General features: G+C 31.1%; 1 protein-coding gene across 2 annotated transcripts in view; it reads right to left on the bottom strand.

The window, feature by feature from the left end:
- Positions 1-8714, bottom strand: part of LOC124540295 (transcription factor AP-2-epsilon) — an 82422-nt gene extending 73708 nt beyond the window's left edge. For both annotated transcript variants that reach the window (XM_047117771.1, XM_047117772.1), the window contains exon 1: positions 8516-8714. Coding sequence is in view for 1 of the 2 variants with exons in the window: in XM_047117772.1 (XP_046973728.1) it covers positions 8516-8545 (30 nt within the window). In the remaining variant the exon portion in view is untranslated. The remainder of the gene's footprint in view (positions 1-8515) is intronic.
- Between the last annotated feature and the right edge of the window lie 13958 nt (positions 8715-22672).

The raw sequence follows: 22672 nt of genomic DNA, 5'->3' as shown, positions 1-22672 counted from the left end.
GATGGTAAGTGGTCACCATCTCCCATAGACAATGACACTGCAAGAAATATTAACCATTGCTTACATTGTCAATGTGCCACCAACCTTGTGCCACCAAACTAAGATGTTATGTCCCTTGTGCCTGTAGTTACACTGGCTGACTCACCCTTCAAACCGGAACACAACAATACTGAGTGCTGTTATTTGGCGGTAGAATAACTGATGAGTGGGTGGTACCTACCCAGACGGGCTTGCACAAAGCCCTACTAAAAAGTGCTTCGATCAGATGAACGAATGAGTATGTGTTTCTGTTTGATGAGCTTAGCACATTAGATACTTTAATTGAGAAGATTCGTCAAATTTCGTCGTCAATCGTTAAGAGGTTAACAAGCTATGCACAACAACATCCCATGTTACCGTATTCATAGAAAAGACTATAAGTTACCTAGCTATATAATCTACGAATTCTTCTCTATATATATATGTATAATAATATCATAAATTATATTAAATGAAATGAAATATATTAACATTCAAATATTTAGACGTTAGCAGCTAATATTATTGCGGTCCTTAAGTTGTGTAACGAAATACCATTAAAGGTAGAGCGCGGAAAATAATTAAATTGAGATAATTTAAAACCCAACGGTTGCTGGAGCGACCCGCTGCGAGGTCGCACTTCGAAAAAGGAACGCGTCAACCGAACTGTCAGTGAGAGACCGAGAATGAAAAATGTTGCCAGCCTAAAAAAACAACCATTCATTCATTCATGGGCACTCGCATTTAGAAATTAGTTTATTTTAATTACTCGGTGAGCGTATTGTTATATTAATTATCGTGCAGTCGAACTGGACAATATATTTTATTGTCTTATATGATTTATTCGTCTAGTTAGTAAGTTATTCGAATTTTAATTTGGACGAGTTTTAATGGGTTACGGCTGAATGGAGTTCTAATTAGGAAAACAAGCGGACAGCTATGAGTAATGTCAGATATAAATTCCGGTTATGATTTAGAAAAGCGATCTTCTATCGGAACACAACGGCTTTGTGTCCGTAACAAATTGCTTTTAGAAAAAAGTTGAACGTGAAAAATGGCTGGATAAGCTGCTATCATATACACAAACATCGACGGCATCAATTAAAAAAAAAACTCGGTAAAAAATGACGAACCTGTTCGATTTATTGTTGAACATAAAAAAGAAAATATTTCAAAACTTTTACCTTTATTGTATTTGCTCAAATAAGTTCGAAATTAAAAAAAAAAATCATTTAAAGAATACTTCTAGCGACGTTTAGTATTTAAACAGTAATTTTTCATCGTAGGACATTCCAAATAAAGGGAAATGTATGTTTTTTTTCGTTATTCCAACGTCGTAAACTATTCCTATATTATTAGCCGCCATAAACCCTTTTAAGGGTATGTACCTATCAATTCATACGATACTTCATTAAGGATCAATGTCTGTAAATCAAAGGGCAAAACAACGATAAACTCATTTGGCCTTTGCCGCTTCTTCATTCGAAATACGATTTAAAAAGAAAAAAAAAAAACATTATTTAAATTCAAATACAGAATATATAAAATAAATAACGGCATAGATTATTTTTGATTTTCGATTTGCACTTTTTGTTTTATTACAGTTTTTATTAACACTACATTTTGCATCAATAATGCTATTTATAATCTGTATTTTTGCATCAAAATTAATTTACTCAATGCATTCGCTTGTTAATAGACAATTTATAGGTCTTTTATTATTTGATAGCAAGTGCAAATATAGTAAAATAAATCTTACATTTTTTTATGTAAGTATTTTTTTGACATTAATCGTAAAATAAAAAAGTTAAATGTTTTGTTTCAAGCTCTGTAAGCAATTATAGTAGCAAAGATCAAACGGATGCTAAAAAAACGAGTTTAAAAAAGGAATTCTCATTCAAAAATCTAATTTTGAAATAAGCAATTAAGCCCCTTGTTTGAATAATTACGAATCGATTTGTGGGCGGTGCGGCTTATGACATGTCGCATTTATTTTTGACAAAATCTATTACCAAAACGAAATTTATTGTAACAAAATATACAAAGACTATAAAAAAATTATAAAAGTTAATTCCAAGTTCGTATTTTCTAAAGGTAATATAAGATTGGATAATATTTTGATTAACTCTGGCTTTGAAGTCAAAACAATTTCAATAAAACCTTTTTTATCAAAAGAATAGACATGAGCGAAATTAATTTGTACATCGAATTTATTAAATGTGGTCGCGTTCAGTTCGGATAACTTGCCAGCAACGCTCCCGTTCCAAATTCAAAATTCGAAATTAATGGCCGATTTGACAGGAGCGTTATTGTGCGGCTAATTTTATTTTTTTTAATCTTATCAACGCGATGACAGCGGCTTAATGGGATCGCACCGGTTGTTTTAAAGAAATCCTTTTCATTTCATTTGAGATTATGATATTTTTTTTAATTTCCTTTGAGACGAAGTCGCAATGGCCGACAGGTATCCTATTATTTTCACAACATTGTAAAATCGTGGATGAGGCGTTCATATTTGATTCATTCATTCGTAACTATAATTATTTTATATCTCAATATAAAGAACACATGTAACTATATTTTGTTCTTTATGATATTATATTCACTTATAAATCGTTAGGTATTTTTTATTTCTCTTTGTATAATTTTGTTTATCTTACAATTTTTGTCAACGAATGTAGCAATTTTAGGATTTATGCCATAACACTTTAGACATAGAAAAATAAAAATATTCTGGTTATACAATATCTTGTTATGCATTTATCCTTGAATAGAATAATGAAGACTATGTCGTGTAATATTTTCTGATGTTTCGAGTGCTATATCTTATTTATGAGGCTGTTCTTATCAAACCATATCGGTCATAATTGCTGATAACTTACCAAGTAGGTTTTTACAAGCACTGTTGAATCGTCATTTAGCAAAAGTATATTAAGTGAAGCTATCACCGGTTCGGAATGTAGATTCTACAGAAAACCGGCAAGAACTCAGTAGTTACTCTTTCATAATATATGGTGAGGTATGATATGTTTATTAGATTGCTTAGCACGAGATTGGAAATACATTACAACGAAAAAGTCCATTTCTCTTTGTAAGCACCAATATACTTAATGCGTTTTGGGTTTGAACGGGTTTTAATTACACTGACTCATCCTAAAAACTATATCACAATAATACTACGTAATGATATGTAGTGGTAGGATCAGGGATGAGGGATTACCCGGATGGTCTAAAGTAAAGGTTTCAAGTAAATATTTGTCATTGGCTCTCAAAGATATATTCGTTATGTTGATAAATATGTATAGGAACACAAATTAATATTAAATTATTATTCATTAAATTATAAGTTCGTGCGATCGCGCATTATATTGATTAAATGTAATTGCCTCTATTAACGCAATTTAACATAATTACAATTACATGAACGCAATTATCGATTAAATTGATTATAATTTTTAATTTAACAGCTGTTTTTTTATTCACGCGACATTTTATCCGGCTAGCAGAGGACCAGGGAAATGCTTGAAGAATTCAATAGTTCAACCAACTTATTACTTTCGAATCATTAAAATATTAATTAAATAATATTTATTAAATACATAAAAAAGTATCCCACGTGTATTATTACTTCTATAATATTCATTTGGTCGTTAAGTGTGATCAAAGTAAAACCATATAAGGAATATGAGCTAATAATGTCATTATTATCAATTAAAAAATCTAATGTATATTTTTCGAGTAAACTCTACAATAAAGCATTTTAAACGTTAATTTTTCAACACTATTAATTTCGGAAATCAGCATCCAATGAAAAGAAACCACAAGAAATTCGCATAGTTCTTTTATATAGCCAGATTCAAATTACGTTAGTATTCAAAACTATAGCTCTTTATTAGTCTTATGTGGACTAGAGCCTAAATCCAGGTATATTTTATTCAAAGCGTAATACGAACAAATGAAAGACGTCTCTCGAGATTAATTAAACAATATTGGCCAATCGAAACTGTTTTTATTAATATGTGAAAGACAAGTGTCTACCAGGAGTGTCAACATTTGTTTAAGTTTGGGCTAGTTTTAAGTTTTTTTTATTAATTTCAGAGTGTATTATTTTTTTTAATGTCATTCCATAGTGCTGTTGCTTCAGTTAAGCAATTGGTGTAACACTGCATTGGTCCGTGTACTTTTGATTGCATTGTTTTTCTGAATATGCAGATGGTGTTTCAAATAAATAAACTCAATGATATATACTATTGCATATTTTAGTTAATTTCGGACATAGCGTCATTTCAAAGACTATCTATACACAGAAGATATCAGAGAGCTTAAGTTTGCGGACAAAGAGTCACTGTACAAACTATATATTACTCCCATAATCAGAAGGCACTGGAAGGGAATCTATCATGACATAGGTGAGCAAACGATATTAGACAAAGGATAAACGTCCTCACGTGCATTCCGTTAACGAGAGTGTAATTCTAACAATTTTCTATCAACCTAATAATTTTTTTGATTGGATTTCAACCTATGATTTGCAGCTAAAAACTTACTACAGAAACTATTAAGGCTATTTATTGCGATGTATTGCATTGTTTATGATGACTGCGTGTGTTTAATTTGGATAAGGAAACTCCGATCTATTAACTGCTGAGATACATATGTGTAGAATATAATACGTACATGTGTTGAATGTTTAAAATTGGCACAACAATACGTATCTACTAAGTAAAGGAAAATTTAAAAAAATAATATACTTTAAAATTTACCAAAACATGTTATATAAAAAAAATAGGAAAATTTTATCTCTAGCGTTTGGTTAAACGTTTTTTTTTAATTAAGTTTATTTGAGAAGGTCTGATTTTGTGCCTTTTTAAGGTTTCATATGGTACCCAGGTATGTTCAATTTATTGATAACTATTCGGATCTCGACGTCCAAATAGTGACTGCAAGTTGATAGTACGTTTTAATAATTAATTAATCTATAAACAAAATAGTCATAATAAATAAACAAATGAATGCTGAACATATATTGTTTTTTTTTAATTTAAATATTAATCATGGCAAACATATAACTATTAAAATTAAAACTCATTTTAATACAAGATTCACTGTAGTTCATTTTCATTCACCCTGCAATCATTTTAGATTATATCCGGTGTCAACGGGTTTTTACTTTTTTATTTACAATCGTTTCCAATAAATAGTCAACAGTGCCTCAAAGTCGAGTACGAGGATACGAGAAGTCGCATATTATTTACGACAATGTTGTCAAATCATTCACTCATTACAAATGATTATCTGCAATTATTGTTAACCATCTAGTAATAAGGTTGTACCAACTTAAGAAAAAAACGCAATACAAAAAGAGGTTTCGTATATAAAAATAAGTTGTTATTATAATCTATGCTTTTGTTTGTCAATGTCAAACTTTGACGAAACCTATATACAATACATCAATTAAGAAAAGCATGTAAATAACTTAACCTATAATGATATAAACATCATCATTACATAGTATAAAACAAAGTCGCTTGCTGTCTATATAGAGTATCTGTCCCTATGTAACAGATCTTTAAAATACACAATGAATTTTGAAGCGGTTTTTTAGTAGATTGATTGATTCAAGAGGAACGTAGAAAATGACTTGAAAACTATGAACATTGTAAGACATTCTACAGTATATTTATGTTCATTATGATGACACCGCAGTTTTTTGAATTTCTATTAAAAAAAAGTGTGCTAAAGTGTGCCCAGTATGTGCTGTGATGTGATTCTCCCCTTTTTTTATTTATTTACATCTGCACATGACAGCACATGTCGAGCGCATTACGGCACAATTTTAATAAATTAGATAAAGTAAAGTAGCGGTGCTAACAGGACTTGAGAAAAAGGACCTCCTAATAAAAATTATATTTTTTTGAGTAATTTTTTATTTTCAAGCGGCACATCATAGCACATACTGGGCACATTTTAGCACACTTTTTTTTTAATAGAAATTTTTTGTAACAAAAATTGCTCTCATCATAATGGACATAGTATATTTAGTATCAGCAATGCAACCGTTCGAAGCCGGGCGGGTCACTAGTATAATATAAAAGTGTATTATTTCGTTATTATTTCTAATTAAGACAAGTTTGCATTGTATATTGTCAATGAACGTAAACATTAAAATTATATCTTAAATATAATTTTATTGTAATCATAAATTATATTTATTTGTATTATACTAGCGCGTTTTATACCGACGGCTGAAACATTATTGATTATACATATTATTAATTAATAGATAGCTATTTCATTTAATTTGACATATTAATTTCGGTATACATTGTAATTAAATACTTTATTTGAATGTTAATTATATGAGGGCCAAAACCGGTATTTATTTTATTTTATTAACATAATTGAGAATTACTATCGTGTAATATGTATTTACCAAATCTAAATAAATAATAATATAATATATGTAATAACATTTGAAATATAAAGAAAATTGTTCGAATTTTGTCCTGAAACGAAAATAAATGAACGACTATCAACCGCACTTGCTGTGTACCTACTTATTTTAAATAATTTTAAAATCCATACTAATATTAGAAATGCGAAAGTAACTCTGTATGATTTGAATTGATTTAATTTAAACTTTGGTACACAAATAGTCTAGAGCCTGAGAAAGGATATAGGCTAATTTTTTGGAAACAAAGCGGTAAGACCTCTTTGTATATTATATAATTTATAAATATATTCATATTATACGCGAGCAAAGCGGGTAACAGCTAGTAGTAAAATAAATAATACCTACATGTCGATTCAACAGTGCTTATAACAGTCTTTAATGAACTATCTCATAGTATATCTTAAATTATTACGTAGTCTATTTCTGTTGTAATTTAATTCTTTTAATTAAAAAACAATGCATAGTTTGTTTATTATTGTGAAGGCTGGTATGATAAGTTATGTAATGATTCTGAATCAAATAAATGAAAACAAAAGAAAAATTGTCAACCCGTTTGTGGCTGTGTGGGGTCGTTTGGGCAATTTGTTGAGCAAGTTAAACTTACTCGTCGGCACTAATATCTTTTATCCGTATTAAATATAGTATTTTCTATTTCATATAAGGTGTAATCTATATTGATATAAATATGTATATCTATATATATAACTGAAGTGGATCTTGTGAAGGTCACTTACTTAGTGAGTGTTTTTATAGACGTGAAAAACGCATTCAACACTTTTGGCAAGATATTAGTAATAATGGAACGTTATTGATTTTATGGTCGTGTATTGTATAATATGTTAACCAATTGTTTTGTTTGACAAAACTTAAAGATTATTTTTTCACTCCAAGACGGTGAGCTAATGTTTCTAGTGTGCCTGTGGCAATGTTTTAAGCGCCTTTCCCTACTTATTATATCTACCTACTTATTACTCAGTAAGATATATAACATTATTATCATTAGTACATTTGTTTTTATATATAAATCTATATATGATGTGTTATTTTTGACGCGTCCTCCATACAGATAGGAATTATTGAACACATGGGACAGAAATTATTGTCTTAAGTTTTTATGATATATTAATGCTTCGTTAATATAAAGCCTAAGTCTAGTTGTTATTTGTCACACAGTTACATATTTGTCGTTTTAATATATGTTTAAGTTTGAATGAAATGAAGTACAACGCCGCCGGTGCCGCTTATTATTACAAATATTTAATTGTAACCAATCATAAATCAAGCAGACGTATCTTGGACGCAGGCCGTAATAGTAGCCAATCACGGTGCATTGTTAGACTTATAAGAAACAAGACAAAGGTCAAATTTATTATGCCAAGATCGTGAGCCTTCGCAAACATCATTCATTGGAAAAGTGATTCATTGATTATTTATTTATGTAAAATAAGGTTAAATTATAAATAATTATAATACCTAACTATAAAAGGTAGATAAAGTAACGGTTTTTGAAAAATATTTTCTAAATAATAAAGATTCATTGCTTTTTTTTTATTCTTCAGTTTGTCTCGAGAGTAATTTGTTGTGGCGCTAATTATAAAGTTGGAACTCAACTCGGTCCCGAGGGATCGTAATTATATACTCTGTGCCACTTTTAAAACGTGGTGATATTTTGAGTTTTTTTTTATTGGGTCTTCGGTATGAAAGTAAACGTTTTATTTAAAAATAAATATTTGCTTGTCGAATAAGAAAAATAAATTAGATTTTTTTTACAAAATATGCACTAAAATTAAATAGATAAGATTTCAAACACTTGAACTTATACAATATTAATTTTAATATATTATATAATATTAAGCATATTTTTCACACTTAGTTAATATAGTAAAAGATTAAAAATTGTTTAAACCAAAAGGATTTACAACGTTGCAGAGTTTTAAAGATTAAAAAAAAAATCCTATCATAGATTTAAAAGCGCGAGTTATATGAATAACACTGTCGGTGATGCAACATATCACAATATATGTATTAAGTGGTCACTCATACCTCACGATGGCACTGCATATAAAGGTTCATACCGTATCTATAAGGCAAACATATCACAGTACAGAGTCTATCACATGTAAGTTCCGATCCGAGTCCATGGCACACTGCTCATCGCTATCGATTCGGCAACGCCCGGGGCAACGCGTAGATCACAGAATCACGCGTACGAAATGTAATAATAATCGACCATCCCGCGGGCTTATCGGTAAACGACTGCAGGCGAAAAGGTTTTAGCTGGGGGCGAAACGCCGTGCGTAGCTCGAGGCTCCGCCCCGGGCGTGCGTCATTGGCCCGAGTGCGGCGCACCGCGGTCACGTCGCCTCCCCATTGGCTACTAGGCCCCTGTCGCGTGGGGGCTCCGCGGCGGACAATATTTTGACGTTTTTTTTACCGCGGTGGCATTTCTCATCGAAGCGATTAATTCTAATTCGCCATGGCTATTGTAGGGTTAAGTGAGCAGCGTGCTGTGCTGTATTTGTCGAGTGAGTTTTTACTTGTGTCTGATGTTGTATTGACGGTTGCGTTAAATGTTTGCATAGGTCTGTATGAACGCTCTGAGTCGTCCGTGCTGTGAAACACCTGTTTACATTCGAAGGTATCGATCGTTGATGCTGAAGCTCTCCTTTGATATACACAATAGTTTACAATGTTAACAAAAGTGTGCACTTCAAGTAAAGGTTTTTTAATGTTTTTTAATCCAATTCTGCCGTGTTAACAATGAAATTTCATGGGAAGAGCGGAATGTTGCTAATTTTACTTTTTTTTTATGAATGATACTGTCACAGGTATTAACATGTACGTACTTAAAATCTGTTATACTTATGTATCCTTCAATGTGAAATTGTTCGGTATCATATAATTTATTTTTCCCTAACACTATAACGGTTTGTGCGTTTATTATTCATATTTTAAAAACTATTTGAAGTTTATTACCAATCTATCCGTTTAATTTAGGTATATAAAGAATCCGGCTAGACATCGTACAGGTGAATTGGTGCATTTGGAACGATATTATTAAGGATCAAACCATCTTATAGCCGATTAAAATATCTACTATATCTATAGTATATTAAATAGGTATCTATATAACATACCAAATTCTTACAATTTTGTTCAACCATTTTGACATAAATGTAAAAGATATAGTTATTTATTTGTATCGTGCTTGTATCTTGAACTCTAAAAGGAAAGAAAAAGACAGACAAAGGAAAACTTCAGCATCTCATAGAATTATTATAAAGCCTACTTGTAACTATTAAAAATTACAGCTAACTTCAGGTAAGCTCGGTCATGGAAGTAATGTTTCCTAATAGGTATAGTTTTAAAGGAAACTCCAAAACATAGACAATTATTAGAAAGCTGTTTCATAATAGTTTATTTAAATCCTTACTATAAACATCAATTGTCTTCAAAACTTTTACTTTTAATTTAGGCTGTAATTTAAAATACCTTTGTCACTAGGCTCAATACAATAAAAAAAAGTATCCTCGACAGCTGTCAAACTCTGAAAGCATTGTGCGGTCGAAATTACAAAACATTGAAAAACTCAACTTTCCCGATATAATTTCAGATAATTAATTTCGTGTGGATGTTTTAATAACCAGCCCGAGGTGTTTGACATTTGGTGAGCGGAAACCGAAAATGGGTGTTTAAATGAAGTATTGTGTGTTGCACTGTTAAAAAAAGAAAAAAAAATAGACACATGACATTATGCATAATTGACAATAATTACTACGAATTTTTATGCCGATTTAATTATCATCCATAGATTATAAATATTTAATTATATTGCTAAATATTAAAAAAATTAAACATACTTGTCTATAGATTAATTGAAACGATTGTCTATTTAATAAGCGTAATTTATATTTTAATAAACGGTAATTCAATTTAATGGTTAAATAATTACCTATTAAACACACGGTTTAACTACTAAAGATAAATGATGTAAATTAAGGAAATATAGAAAATTATATAAAACATGGCACTATGTATAGTCTACGCTTGTTAATAAGAAATGGGTACTCTACTTTATTAGTAAATTCTTTACAATTGAGGACCAAAGGAGTTTTTATATGTACTGATACTAGCAGCCCAGTGTACGGAAGGTAAATGTCCGTTTCCTTCAAAGTAGGTACGTGAGGCTAGCTCCTGAAATCTTTCCAGTTTTGTCAAACTTGCCGCACCATCGGAGTTTGTTAACGAGTGCAGATGGTTATGTGCCCTGGAGATTTTGGACAACATCGGACCATCGGACATCACCATCGATCGATGTTACTGGACATAATTAAACCTACAATTTGACATGAAAGGTAAAAGCTTCGCTGGTGTTCTGTAAGACGAAGGCACAGAGTAAATTAATCGAAAAAAATGTGTGAAATAAAAGTTTTAGTTTAAGCTTATGGCTTCTTTTCTAGCAATATTATTATTTTTAATAAAAATATTATCTGTAATTCATCACTAAGTATCGCCTAATTGAATATAAAAAATACATTTCCGAAACAATCTGCTCGCATTAGGCAAAGGTATTAAATTAAAAAAAAAAATCATTAATCATAAAACGCGATAGACAATTTGATATTTCGCCACGGAACCCTAAAATAGTGTTCCGTCTAAAGTTATCTAACCGCAGAAAACGACAATCGGCAGTTTCGGAATGATTCACCACGGTGACCCGACGCTTATTAAAAACATGTTAAAACAACGTCAGCGATTTGATAAATTCACGCCTTTTTTTGTCAGCCTTATTTTAATCGATTTGTCTTGGAACCGTTATTTCGAATTTCGAAATGGAACCAACGGATTTATTTCGAATGATATTTAAAATTAGAATTGAATTTGTTGCGATTTTCGCTTTTTTCTGTTTTTTTTTTTATTTCAACATGCATAAAGGGACTCTAAAGGAGCTTTATATACAGCTTATATTATGCAATTTATACTGTTTTTCATAGAATAATCTTATCTAACAATTATCTTTGCTTTTTATTACGTATAGTTAAATAACAATAGATATGTCACCGATAATAATAATGGTATATATATATATATATACTTATTTTTAGAGATTATAACAACAACACAAAAAAGGGGGCACACAAGTAAGTAATTTTTAAGGGTAATTTTGACTAATGCTTAAAATTTAAAATATATGCATTTAGGTTACTATTTATGTAATTCTTTGTAAAAGATAATATTTATTATTATATGATATTCAAAGTTACAGTTACAGATAATATAATATAATGACAGTATGTAAAGTACATTCTTAATTCAAAACAATGAAACTGCCGTTGAATCAAATTGGTATACTTATAATTAAATAAGTACTATGAGGACATACCGACATACCAGAAGGTTGACAGATCGATCCTTAATATGTAAATGATGAGGTATGAATATTCAAAATTATATGTTGAGAACTGATTACTGACTCACGTGGATCGGGTACATTAATGTGTAATGTATTTTTTTTTAAGTTTAATGTGGCAAAGGCATTACAATAAACAGCTTGTAACTATTATTTGATTTTTTTTTCAGTTTAAAATTATTTTAAAAATAAGTATATGTATTTGTAAACAGCCAGTGTCCTACTGCTTGACAGAGAGCTGACTTCTAATAGGGAATTTCAAGTAAAGTTTAAAGGAATACATACTGATATAGTTGGTATTGTGACAGAATTACATTTATAGAATACTTTATTGTACACCACAAACAATAAACTTTACTTTACATTTATGGACAATATTAGCTAAAATATTATGTAATAAAGAGTATTTATTACATTTTATCCATTCTATAACGACTTAAGTGTAATAGTAGCAACGAATAACATAAGCCCAATCGATTCTAAAATGATTATAAGACACATTAACATATCTTCAAAGTTGGTACCCACGTGTAAAGTCAACGTGCCCTAATAATAAACTTAAAGAAAATTATATGGTAACATTAGACTCGCGTGCTGTTTGAAATACCTCAATAATTGTGATAGACGGACAAATGCTTCGAATATTTTCAAAATTACTGGTCAGTGTTGAGGTAATTTTATATGCCTTGTACATTATTGTGGAATCTATTGTAAAAAAAAGTTAATGACGTCATACGGTTATTACCTCGCTGAATACTGGTTTGATTTAAAACAAGTTATTATATTTAATATGTTTTAATTAATGTTATATTGTGACCATCATACAGCAGACTTTTCCCTGTCAGTACTGCAAAAATACTAAAAATATTTAATACTTATTTATATATAATCTGCCTATCCTATACATAGTCTTCACGGAAAAGCCTTTTATAAAAATTATGTTATATCAAGAGGCTATTTTCCATTACATGTTAAGTCTAAGTGTCTCCAATAGATTTTTGGTGTTGCTATCATTAATAATAATCATTCAAAAACATAACATTATGTGTGATCTAGTGTTGAGAGTCGAGATGGCCCAGCGGTTAGAACGCGTGCATCTTAACCGATGATTGCGAGTTCAAATCCAGGCAAGGACCGCTGTTTCATGTGCTTAATTTGTCTTTATAATTCAACTCGTGCTCAGCGGTGAAGGAAAACATCGTGAGGAAACCTACATGTGACAAATTTCATCGAAATTCTGCCACATGTGCATTCCACCAACCCGCATTGGAACAGCGTGTTGGAATATGTTCCAAACCTTCTTCTCAAAGGGAGAGGAGGCCTTTAGCCCAGCAGTGGGAATTTACAGGCTGTTGTTGTAGTGTTGCGTGAGGCTTCTAGACTTTCCCGCTTTTAAATCAATAGCAATGATCGACTACGTACAACGTTATTGCAGCCGAACAATGAATATTTCTGCCCTAAGTTTCCGAATGCATGCCCCTAATTCAATTGAAGGAGTGACCATAAACATACTTTGGATATATATTCTATACGATTGGCTTCTTGCTCTGCTATCTTTTGGTATAATATGACGGTATTCCACTTCACTACTTTATCCATTTTAATTTTACTTGAGCTGAGCTTCATTTCGTCCTCGGCGGTAAAGGAAAACATCGCGAGGAAACCTGCATGTTTCTAATTTCATCGAAATTCAGCCGCATGTGCATTCCACCAACCCGCATTGGAACATCGTGGTTGAATATGTTCCAAACTGACCTAGGCCAGCAGTGGAAAATTTACCAGGCTATAAAATTAGTAAAGTAAAAAGTAATACCTTACTAATTTTACTTCGGAAGTTTCTATAAGGTTGATGCTGATATTCAAAAAGCCAGTTTTTCGCAAATCAATAATGTACATAATAGATTATTAATATCAATGAAATTCAAAATCAAAGTTGTTTATTTTGAATTTCGAATTTAGATAATTTAATTTACCTTTTCTAATCTGTCACTTAGGTATTACTAATACCTATTCAAAAAATAATCCGAAAAGTCTATTCCAAATTTAAATTCAATTCAATTGAATTTCAAGAAGTTTTTATATTATGTCTTGACAGATTAAAGTGTAAGTATAACCTGACCCCTGATATTTATGACATTGGACTTTTTAAAAATATTATTTATGTGTTTTCATCCTAACAGCATCGTACACCTCAAATCAATCACAATTAACTTTCCAGATAAACGTTCAAAATTATAGCTATTTATTATAAAAAGTAACAGCACGAAAGGAAATTATTATAATTCGGTTGAAGGATCACATGGCTAATCCGATAATCGTCGAATCTCGGGCCATTTTTGTTTCTTTTATTTTCGAATTTACTGATTTCGAACACGAGAAATAAGATTTATTATTTGGAGGACTGATTGAAATCTTTGTATTATTATGAGAAATAAAAAAAAATCAAATATGATCGTAACGATATTTGCATAAAAATTGTAAATTAATTAAAGTGTGATGATTTTATTTGGTTAACAAGATATTTTAGTATTACTTACAAACTTAAAAAAATACAGTCGAATTGAGACCTCATTTTTTGAAGTCGGTTTGAAACATGTAGAACAATACGTCCAATTATAAAAAAAAAATTAATAACGCTTTTACAATGTTATTTGTTTATTGACTTATATTTGATGCCACAGCATAGAGCGTCATCAGTCATATCAGCTTGTATGCGTCATAAGAACTAAGCCTGACTAAGAGAACTATAGTAAGGATTTGTCAAGCGTTATATTGAAATGCGCTATCATCTCAATCACCAGTTAAGTTAGATACTAACTCACCAATAAACGCAATACCGGAAAGGGTCGGATATAGCTGGTTATTGGTGATATGTGCGAAATCCTTTTTAAATTCTGATCTCTGCTGTACTTAACCTAACCCAAATGCAAGGAAATGATGGGGAGTACAAATGGTGATGATCAAACAAATACATTACAAAGGCATACACAATAAATACCGAATGTTATTACGTTAATAATTATTAATTTAATTGTGATTTTTTTTTTGTATTCGCTTTTCTTGCTTGAGTATAATGTTAGACGCGCTCCATCTGGCATTATGATACAGTAATTATATACAGTGAATACACAAATACGTCATCGTCGTAATTTGAATGGAATTATTGTTTTTGATTTCCATATTGACTTAAAAAAGTTTTTATGCTGCGGTAGAAATCGTCCAGAAATACACGCACAGTTTTCTAGTCGATTGAAAATTATCAATTTTTTTTTAATGATAGATGGATTGTAATTGAACTTACAAAAATCTCGACATACGTTTTTCGGTTTATTTAAACTAATTTCGTCCAACTATTATCCGTACGGCCGGGTCAGATCGTTTACACCAATTTAAGCGGAGTGCACATCACCCGCCGGACAATTTGGACCGATCTCTAAGACAATATAATTTGACTGATTGATTGCCGCGACGGATACACGCGAAGCGTTCGAAAATCGAAATCGAGAAGGATTTTTTGAATATTTTTTAAATTTAGAATGGAATTCACCTATTCGACCTTTTTTATACACATATTTTTTTTTTAAATATTAAGCTATACCTATTAATCAAAGATACAAATACAAATATATTATTCCTTATATTACCTTCTTATTTTAAAATGGTATTCTATTATGTAGATATTGTATATTGATACAAAGTAATATGTCAAGCTATTCCATTTTACTCCATTTAATCGCTAAAATGATAATGGCTGAAAGATGTGGTCGCTCTTAATCTTTTTTAAATCTAAAATCTATGCAATGGGTAAACGTTGAATTTAAATATTTTCAGTTAAAGAACGTAATTTATCATGCAAGTATTCCATTGAAAGTGATAATTGAAATACACGAAAAAATGACCGTACATATTTACTCAGAGCGCGGTAAAGTATCAAAAACGCGTACAAAATTACGACAGATCGCTGCTAAAAAACCCGTAATTTATTACAATACATTAAGGCGCATCAAAACGATTCAGTTTAATAGAGCTTGATTGTTACAATCAACATCACGTGATTTATTCGTATGAACCGAAAATGATTCGACAATAATAAACATACTCAGTTTAATTTAATACGATAAAAACAAAATAATATCGAGATACATCATGATAGGATATTTGGCAAAAGTAAAGTAACAGCCTGTAAATTTCCCACTGCTGAGATAAGGCCTGTTCTTCCATTAAGGAGAGGGTTTGGAACATATACCACGCTGTTCCAATGCGAGTTGGTGGAATGCACATGTGGCAGAATTTCGATGAAATTAGACACATGCAGTTTTCCTATCGATGTTTTCCTTCACCGCTGAGCACGAGATGAATTATAAACACAAATTAAGCACATATATATAGTGGTGCTTTCCAGGGCTAGAACCCGCAATCATCGGTTAAGATGCACGCGTTCTAACCACTGGGCCATCTCAGCATTTGGCAATAATTATGTTTTTTCTCAAGTCTTTGTTTTTTAAAAGTAATCCATGCTATGCTTCCTTGAGCTTAAAGCTTGTGTAATTCCAGTAATTCGGAAAGCGTACTAAAAATTGTATTTTACAAAGATGCTCCAATCTCTCTATCTTTTGTTAAAACGCCACGCATTCGTCCAAATATTTTTAAAATGACAGCTCTATCATTTTTAAAATAAGAAATTGTGTTACTCGTCAGCATTAAATTCTATACCATATAAAAAAATATTAAATACATTTGTACAAATTATTGATCAATTAATTACAATAGTAATTGTGTATAATAAAGTAAATTCAATAGCTCCTGCTGTATTAATAATATGCAACAACAAAGTGATACAATCAATAATACATAATATAATGACAACACCGTATCGGAGGCTTGGGTTACTCTGTAACATTTGCTTCATAGAAAACTTCATAACATTCAATTCAGTGGTTTTGTCCTTGTAAGCGTGACAAACACATATATAAGAATTATTTTCACAATTGTACTATATAACAGGTTAATCATTCTAATATACATATGCGTAATAACTTTTTAATCTGTCAAAAGAAATAATGCCAATTTTATTTTATGACGTGAAGGTTTCTTATCAACGGATTAAAAATTATTTATATACACATATAAATTTATAAATAAATCCTTAAGTCATTTTAGTAATGTTGTAACAATAATTATTAAATAATCCTCAGAGCATTTGGTTCGAACGTGTAGAGACGACATAATATAATAATTATTTTATACAAGACTTTTATATTCCATGATTTATTCCATTTATTTCAAATATTAGTGAACTAAGTAATTTTTTTAACAATGTTTTAAGTGCTGAAATTAAAAAACAGCCTGTAAATAGACCACACAGATAAAATAAAGCATATTAAATATAAACCATATTGTACAAGGGATGTTTGAATTATGCATCGATTATATGCAAATCGTTTCTGTATAATCGGGAACAGGTGCATCGATGTTTCCGATAAAGAAAAATGGTGAACGTCCGAGAATTGTTAAGAATCTAAATTAACGTTAATTTTAAAGTTTGTTCGGAGATTTTAATATTTAATCTCTTTTTTGATACGGTATTTCCTGCATTGTTATAGCTTAAAGCATAAAATAAGAGCCGAGATGGCCCAGTGGTTAGAACGCGTGCATCTTAACCGATGATTGAGGGTTCAAGCCCAGGCAAGCACCACGGAATATTCATGAGCTTCATTTGTGTTTATAATTCATCTCGTGCTCGGCGGTGAAAGAAAAATTGGTCAGGAAAATTGCATGTGTCTAATTTCATAGAAATTCTGCCACATGTGTATTCCACCAACCCGCATTGGAACAGCGTAGTGGAATATGTTCCAAACCTTCTCCTCAAAGGGAGATGAGGCCTTAGTCCAACAGTGGGAAATTACAGGCTGTTGTTGTTGTTGTAAATCATAAAATATAATATTTGTAAAATTTTAAAATAACGATTGAATTCGAAAGTACTACTTTATAAAAAGAATACATTAAAATTTATTTGAATTTAAATTCCATAAAACCTTCTTGAAAGATCAACACAGATTACAGTAACATCATAGAAACGTTCATATCTGTTCGAAATTTTGAATTGAGAACGGAATTTGATTTCAAGCATCGATCCGCCAATTCGCGCCCTCGTGCTCGCGTGACGTGTAATGACAGCTCTCGTAAGGGTTAGGACTCACGTTGGTTTCAATTTCAGTGATAGATTACATGCTTTTATTACGTAATCGATTTGCACTCGAATATAAACGCAACGTTTGAAACATTTCTATGCAACATCATTTTTATTATATGTACTGAGTGAAGTGCATATATGCGTTTAAATGTTTGCCTAATGTTTGTAAAAGTTAAACAGTAATATACTTTATTAAAATTTGAGTCATCGTCTTTGTTCATATCGTGTATTATTTACAGAAAAATAATGAAAGAAGAAACATAACATGTGTAATTCAATTGTGTTATTTTTTATTTATAACTAAAAGCGGTAATCGATTTTATTTGACTGTATGTTCATGTGCCTTTGATTAATATAAAATTAAAAAAATATAATCACAAAATTAAAAAGCCTCGACCCAAAGGATCTATTTGAAAATCGAACACTTCCATTCTTATGTATCTATAAAAATAGCAAATTCCCTACATATTTTTATTCTAAATAACGTAATTAATGGCAGTTTATAAGCAAATGGGCTTGTCTTAACAGTAAATTACGTGGCAAGCATCGTTATGTTATAGGCGATGTAAGATTATAAGTACGTAATTATAGTAGGTTGGCATATAGACGTGTACACCCACTCAAATTAATCACTGGTATATTACATATTGGATAATATAATACATATACGGGGAGCACGATGGCTTAGTTGATAAAACACGTGGATGTCAACAGAGGGTCGTGTGTTTAAATCTGTATAAGCACTGTCCTTTTATGTTACCCATGTTAAAAAAAATTACTACGTTTTCGATTGTATCAAAATGAAACTCGACTATTGCTCGTTTCGAGAGTTAGATTTGGACACGTCTACTGAAAATATGTATGTATGTTTGTATGATCGAAAAGTTAGTGCACTTGTCATATTAGTTTAGAATAAATAATGTTAGCGATTCTTACTAATTTCATACAACGCGTAGTTACATTAACATAAAATATTGCTTTATTAACGACATTTAAATACATACTATATTTTTACATATAATGAACATAGTAGGTACATTACATTACATAATCCAAACACGTGCGTTTTCTTTGCCCAATAATGCTTAAGAGTGATTAGTGTCGAGATTAATGTCTGCTACAAACAAGTATTAAGCAGTCTATATATCTAATAAAGATATTACCCTGATTTTTTCCCATTATAAAAAGATAAAAATCTTACACCGGAATATAATAATTTAAATATTTTGTAATGCTAACGTTTCTTTTTATTACAAAGCGATAGTGTATGGCGTGTGTACATATCTTTAAATTTGAAAGCGATGTTCGAAATTTAAATTCGAATTGAAGTGGCATGTGCCGCAGCGCGTGCCTTATACGTTGTGTATTGGCGCGAAAATCGTTTGTGCTCGAAGTAGTTCTTTTTTCTATAATCTATATTTTTATTTTCGTTGCGAAAAACATGCTAATAAAGGAGAATGCCCAAAATACTATGGACTTTAGTATCGCCACAAATTTTTTTGTGTCAACTTTAATTCATGTTTATTTCATAGTGATAATGCTAAAGAAACATATAAAAATAAAACAACATGGCTTAAACTCCGGAATTAATAAATATAAAAGTATTATTAATAAAATAAAAGTAGTTGTTAAATCTATATTAAGGTACGCTATGGTTTGAAAATAAGCCCAGCAGTGACAGCTGTTGAAAGAATGAAAGAGAAAGAGTCAGATGGAGAGAGAGAGAGAGAGAGAAATAAAACAATTAGGCAATATACAAAAATTATTTTATTTCATATTAATCATTTATATTCTTCAAAAATATAACAATATTCTTCAAAAATGTTATCTAAAAATTGGGCTGGTGCATTTACATCATTAAACGTACGCGCCTGCTGATCTCTTGGTTTAATTGCCGTTTCTCTGATGAAGTGACAGGTGGGTTTTCACGTCGTTCACAATCACTGTGGTTAAATTATAAGTCACAAGGTAAACTCTGCAAGGATTAAAAGTATAACTAAAGCAAAGGAGTCTCAGCCTCACAATCACTTTAGCTTATACTAACACCAATGCTGTTATACACGTACTAAAATATTACCACGAGCTTAAAACAAACAATGAAAACAGTTACTGAGTGACATATTACTCGTGCTGCCAGACAGAAGTAAAAGTTATTATCGATTTAGTTATCGATTATTTATTTATTAATTATCTGTTTATAAATTGTATCTATATAAACAAAAAGTCTTTTTAATGCATATTGCATATATTATAATAGTGTTATGCATATTTTAAGTATTTTTAGATAAAATGTAAAAAATTATATTATATGTATATTGGAAATTAATTTTAAAAATAAGAATCGAATCTCGCAACGTCATCATAATCGGACTGAGTTGATCGATTTTATAAATATACAAGACGTATAGACGTATGTAGACGAAACAACTACTTTTTTTTTGGTTTGAAGTTATCCGGAGATATTATAATGTCATCATATTTAAAATAATTTGTTTAATTTTACTTTATAATAACTAAGTTTATAAAAAAGAGACACAAGAAGATTTTTTGCGATACTATTATTGGGCATTCTCCTTTGACATCTTAGCCTCACATTCTTCAGATGATTATAAATTCTCATTTCTAGATAAGATAAGTATTGAAAGTGTATATAAAAATATCTTTTACTAATCGATTGTGATACAAGAGGATTCTAATAATTCTAATTCGAATAATCGTTAAGAATAACAAAATTGTCCATCCCTTAAATAAACGTCCACATTTTTTATAAACAGTAACTAATCAAATTAACGTATTTTCTCAGGTCCTTAACCATTATACCATAGAGTATAGTGTGTAGTTGAACAATACCTACTTGTACGGTCACGCGCCACCCATTAGGGGAGGGCGGGGATAAAAAACATAGTTTGCGAGACACGTGCCCACTCGATATTACTTTATTAATTCTGACAGCTAGCCTTGTTAGCTTTGATAACTAATTATGGCGGGAAATTTGACAGCGACGAAATAAATATTAATTATACGTAAAAAGATATGTCTACCTCAATGTAACGTGTAGTAGATACATTTGTATGTTCAATTTTTTTTATGATATTGGCGAACGAGCAGATTGGCCATTAATGGTAAGTTGTTGATGGTAATTGATGGTAAGATGGTAAGCGCCAATAGACAAAGGCGTTATAAGCAATATTAACCAGCTTACATCGCCAATGCGCCACTGATCTTGGGAACTCAGATATTATATTAGCTGCCGCTGGTTTTTTAGTGGTGGCGAACCCCACATAACCCCCCCCCCCACTTCATGGGGGAAGTGCGTAATGCGTTGTACCAGCGAGAAAAAAAAGCGGGCCAGCTAGTCAAAGCCTTACCATAAATTATAAGAATTTAAATAATGTATGAAATTTAGAATTCCAGGTAGTATATATATATACATACACATTTTTAAATAAAAAAATTGTGATATAAAACGATTTTGTATATAACACTTGGACAATATAGTTATGAAACATTGATAATTTTAGAGGTTTCTAATGTGATGTAAATAAGGTTTCCAGTCATGTATTTGTTCAAGATACAAGTAGGATTATATGCTGTAATATACTTTACTATGTGATATGTACATGATATTCTTGGTAGAACAGCCTACCATTATTGGCGAGGTAAAATACTCATTCTACTCAGAAACACTGAGCCTGTATTGTTTTATTTATTTTAAGTACAAGTAATTATAAGTAATACTGTGGCATTATAACCACTTACCATTGGTTGGATATTATATAGAATAAAAATATAAAGTATGAAAATGTAGATATATCATAAAATAAATTTAGTATATGTAATAATTTGAAACGTATTTGGCAATAAGACGATGATAATATTTTTAAATTGTGTATGTCACCGTAAGATTACAAAATTCGTTAGATTACAATCTGTCTCGTCAGAAATATGATTGCGATTTTAAGTATTATTTTTCGCTATATTGTTTTTTTTATGGTATAGGTTGGCGGACGAACGGGTAAGTGGTCACCATCACACATAGACAATGACGCTGTAAGAAATATTAACTATTCCTTACATCGTTAATGTCCCACCAACCTTGGGAACTAAGGTGTTATGTCCCTTGTGCCTGTAATTACACTGGCTCACTCAGCCTTCAAACCGGAACACAACAATACTGAGTATTGTTATTTGGCGGAAGAATAACTGATGAGTGGGTGGTACCTACACAGACGGGCTAGCACAAAGCCCTACCACCAAGTAAAATTGTAATCTGTCGATGGAAACCGGTCACATTGTGAACTGGCGTAGAACGGATGCATGTCGGGTATTCTTACATCTTCACTTGGTTCTTTATTCTGGGTGGTACCACCAACTCATCAGATATTCTATCAAGCAGCTGTTGTATTCTGGTTTGAAGAGTAGGATAGCGAAGGCATTCTCTGTGATAACAAATCGAATAGAAAACATCATCAGTACATTTTTACACCATCATTCCTAACACAAGTGGTTCACTTGGTAATGGTCACTGCGTCTGAACACTATCATACTGCGTCTAAACTCTGTCTCACTGCGTCTGAACTCTATCTCACTGCGTCTG

Source organism: Vanessa cardui, chromosome 24, assembly GCF_905220365.1.
Source record: "Vanessa cardui chromosome 24, ilVanCard2.1, whole genome shotgun sequence".
In the NCBI taxonomy this organism is placed as follows: domain Eukaryota; kingdom Metazoa; phylum Arthropoda; class Insecta; order Lepidoptera; family Nymphalidae; genus Vanessa; species Vanessa cardui.
The sequence above is the reverse complement of the archived record's forward strand: the minus strand, read 5'-3'. Positions and strand labels throughout refer to the sequence as shown.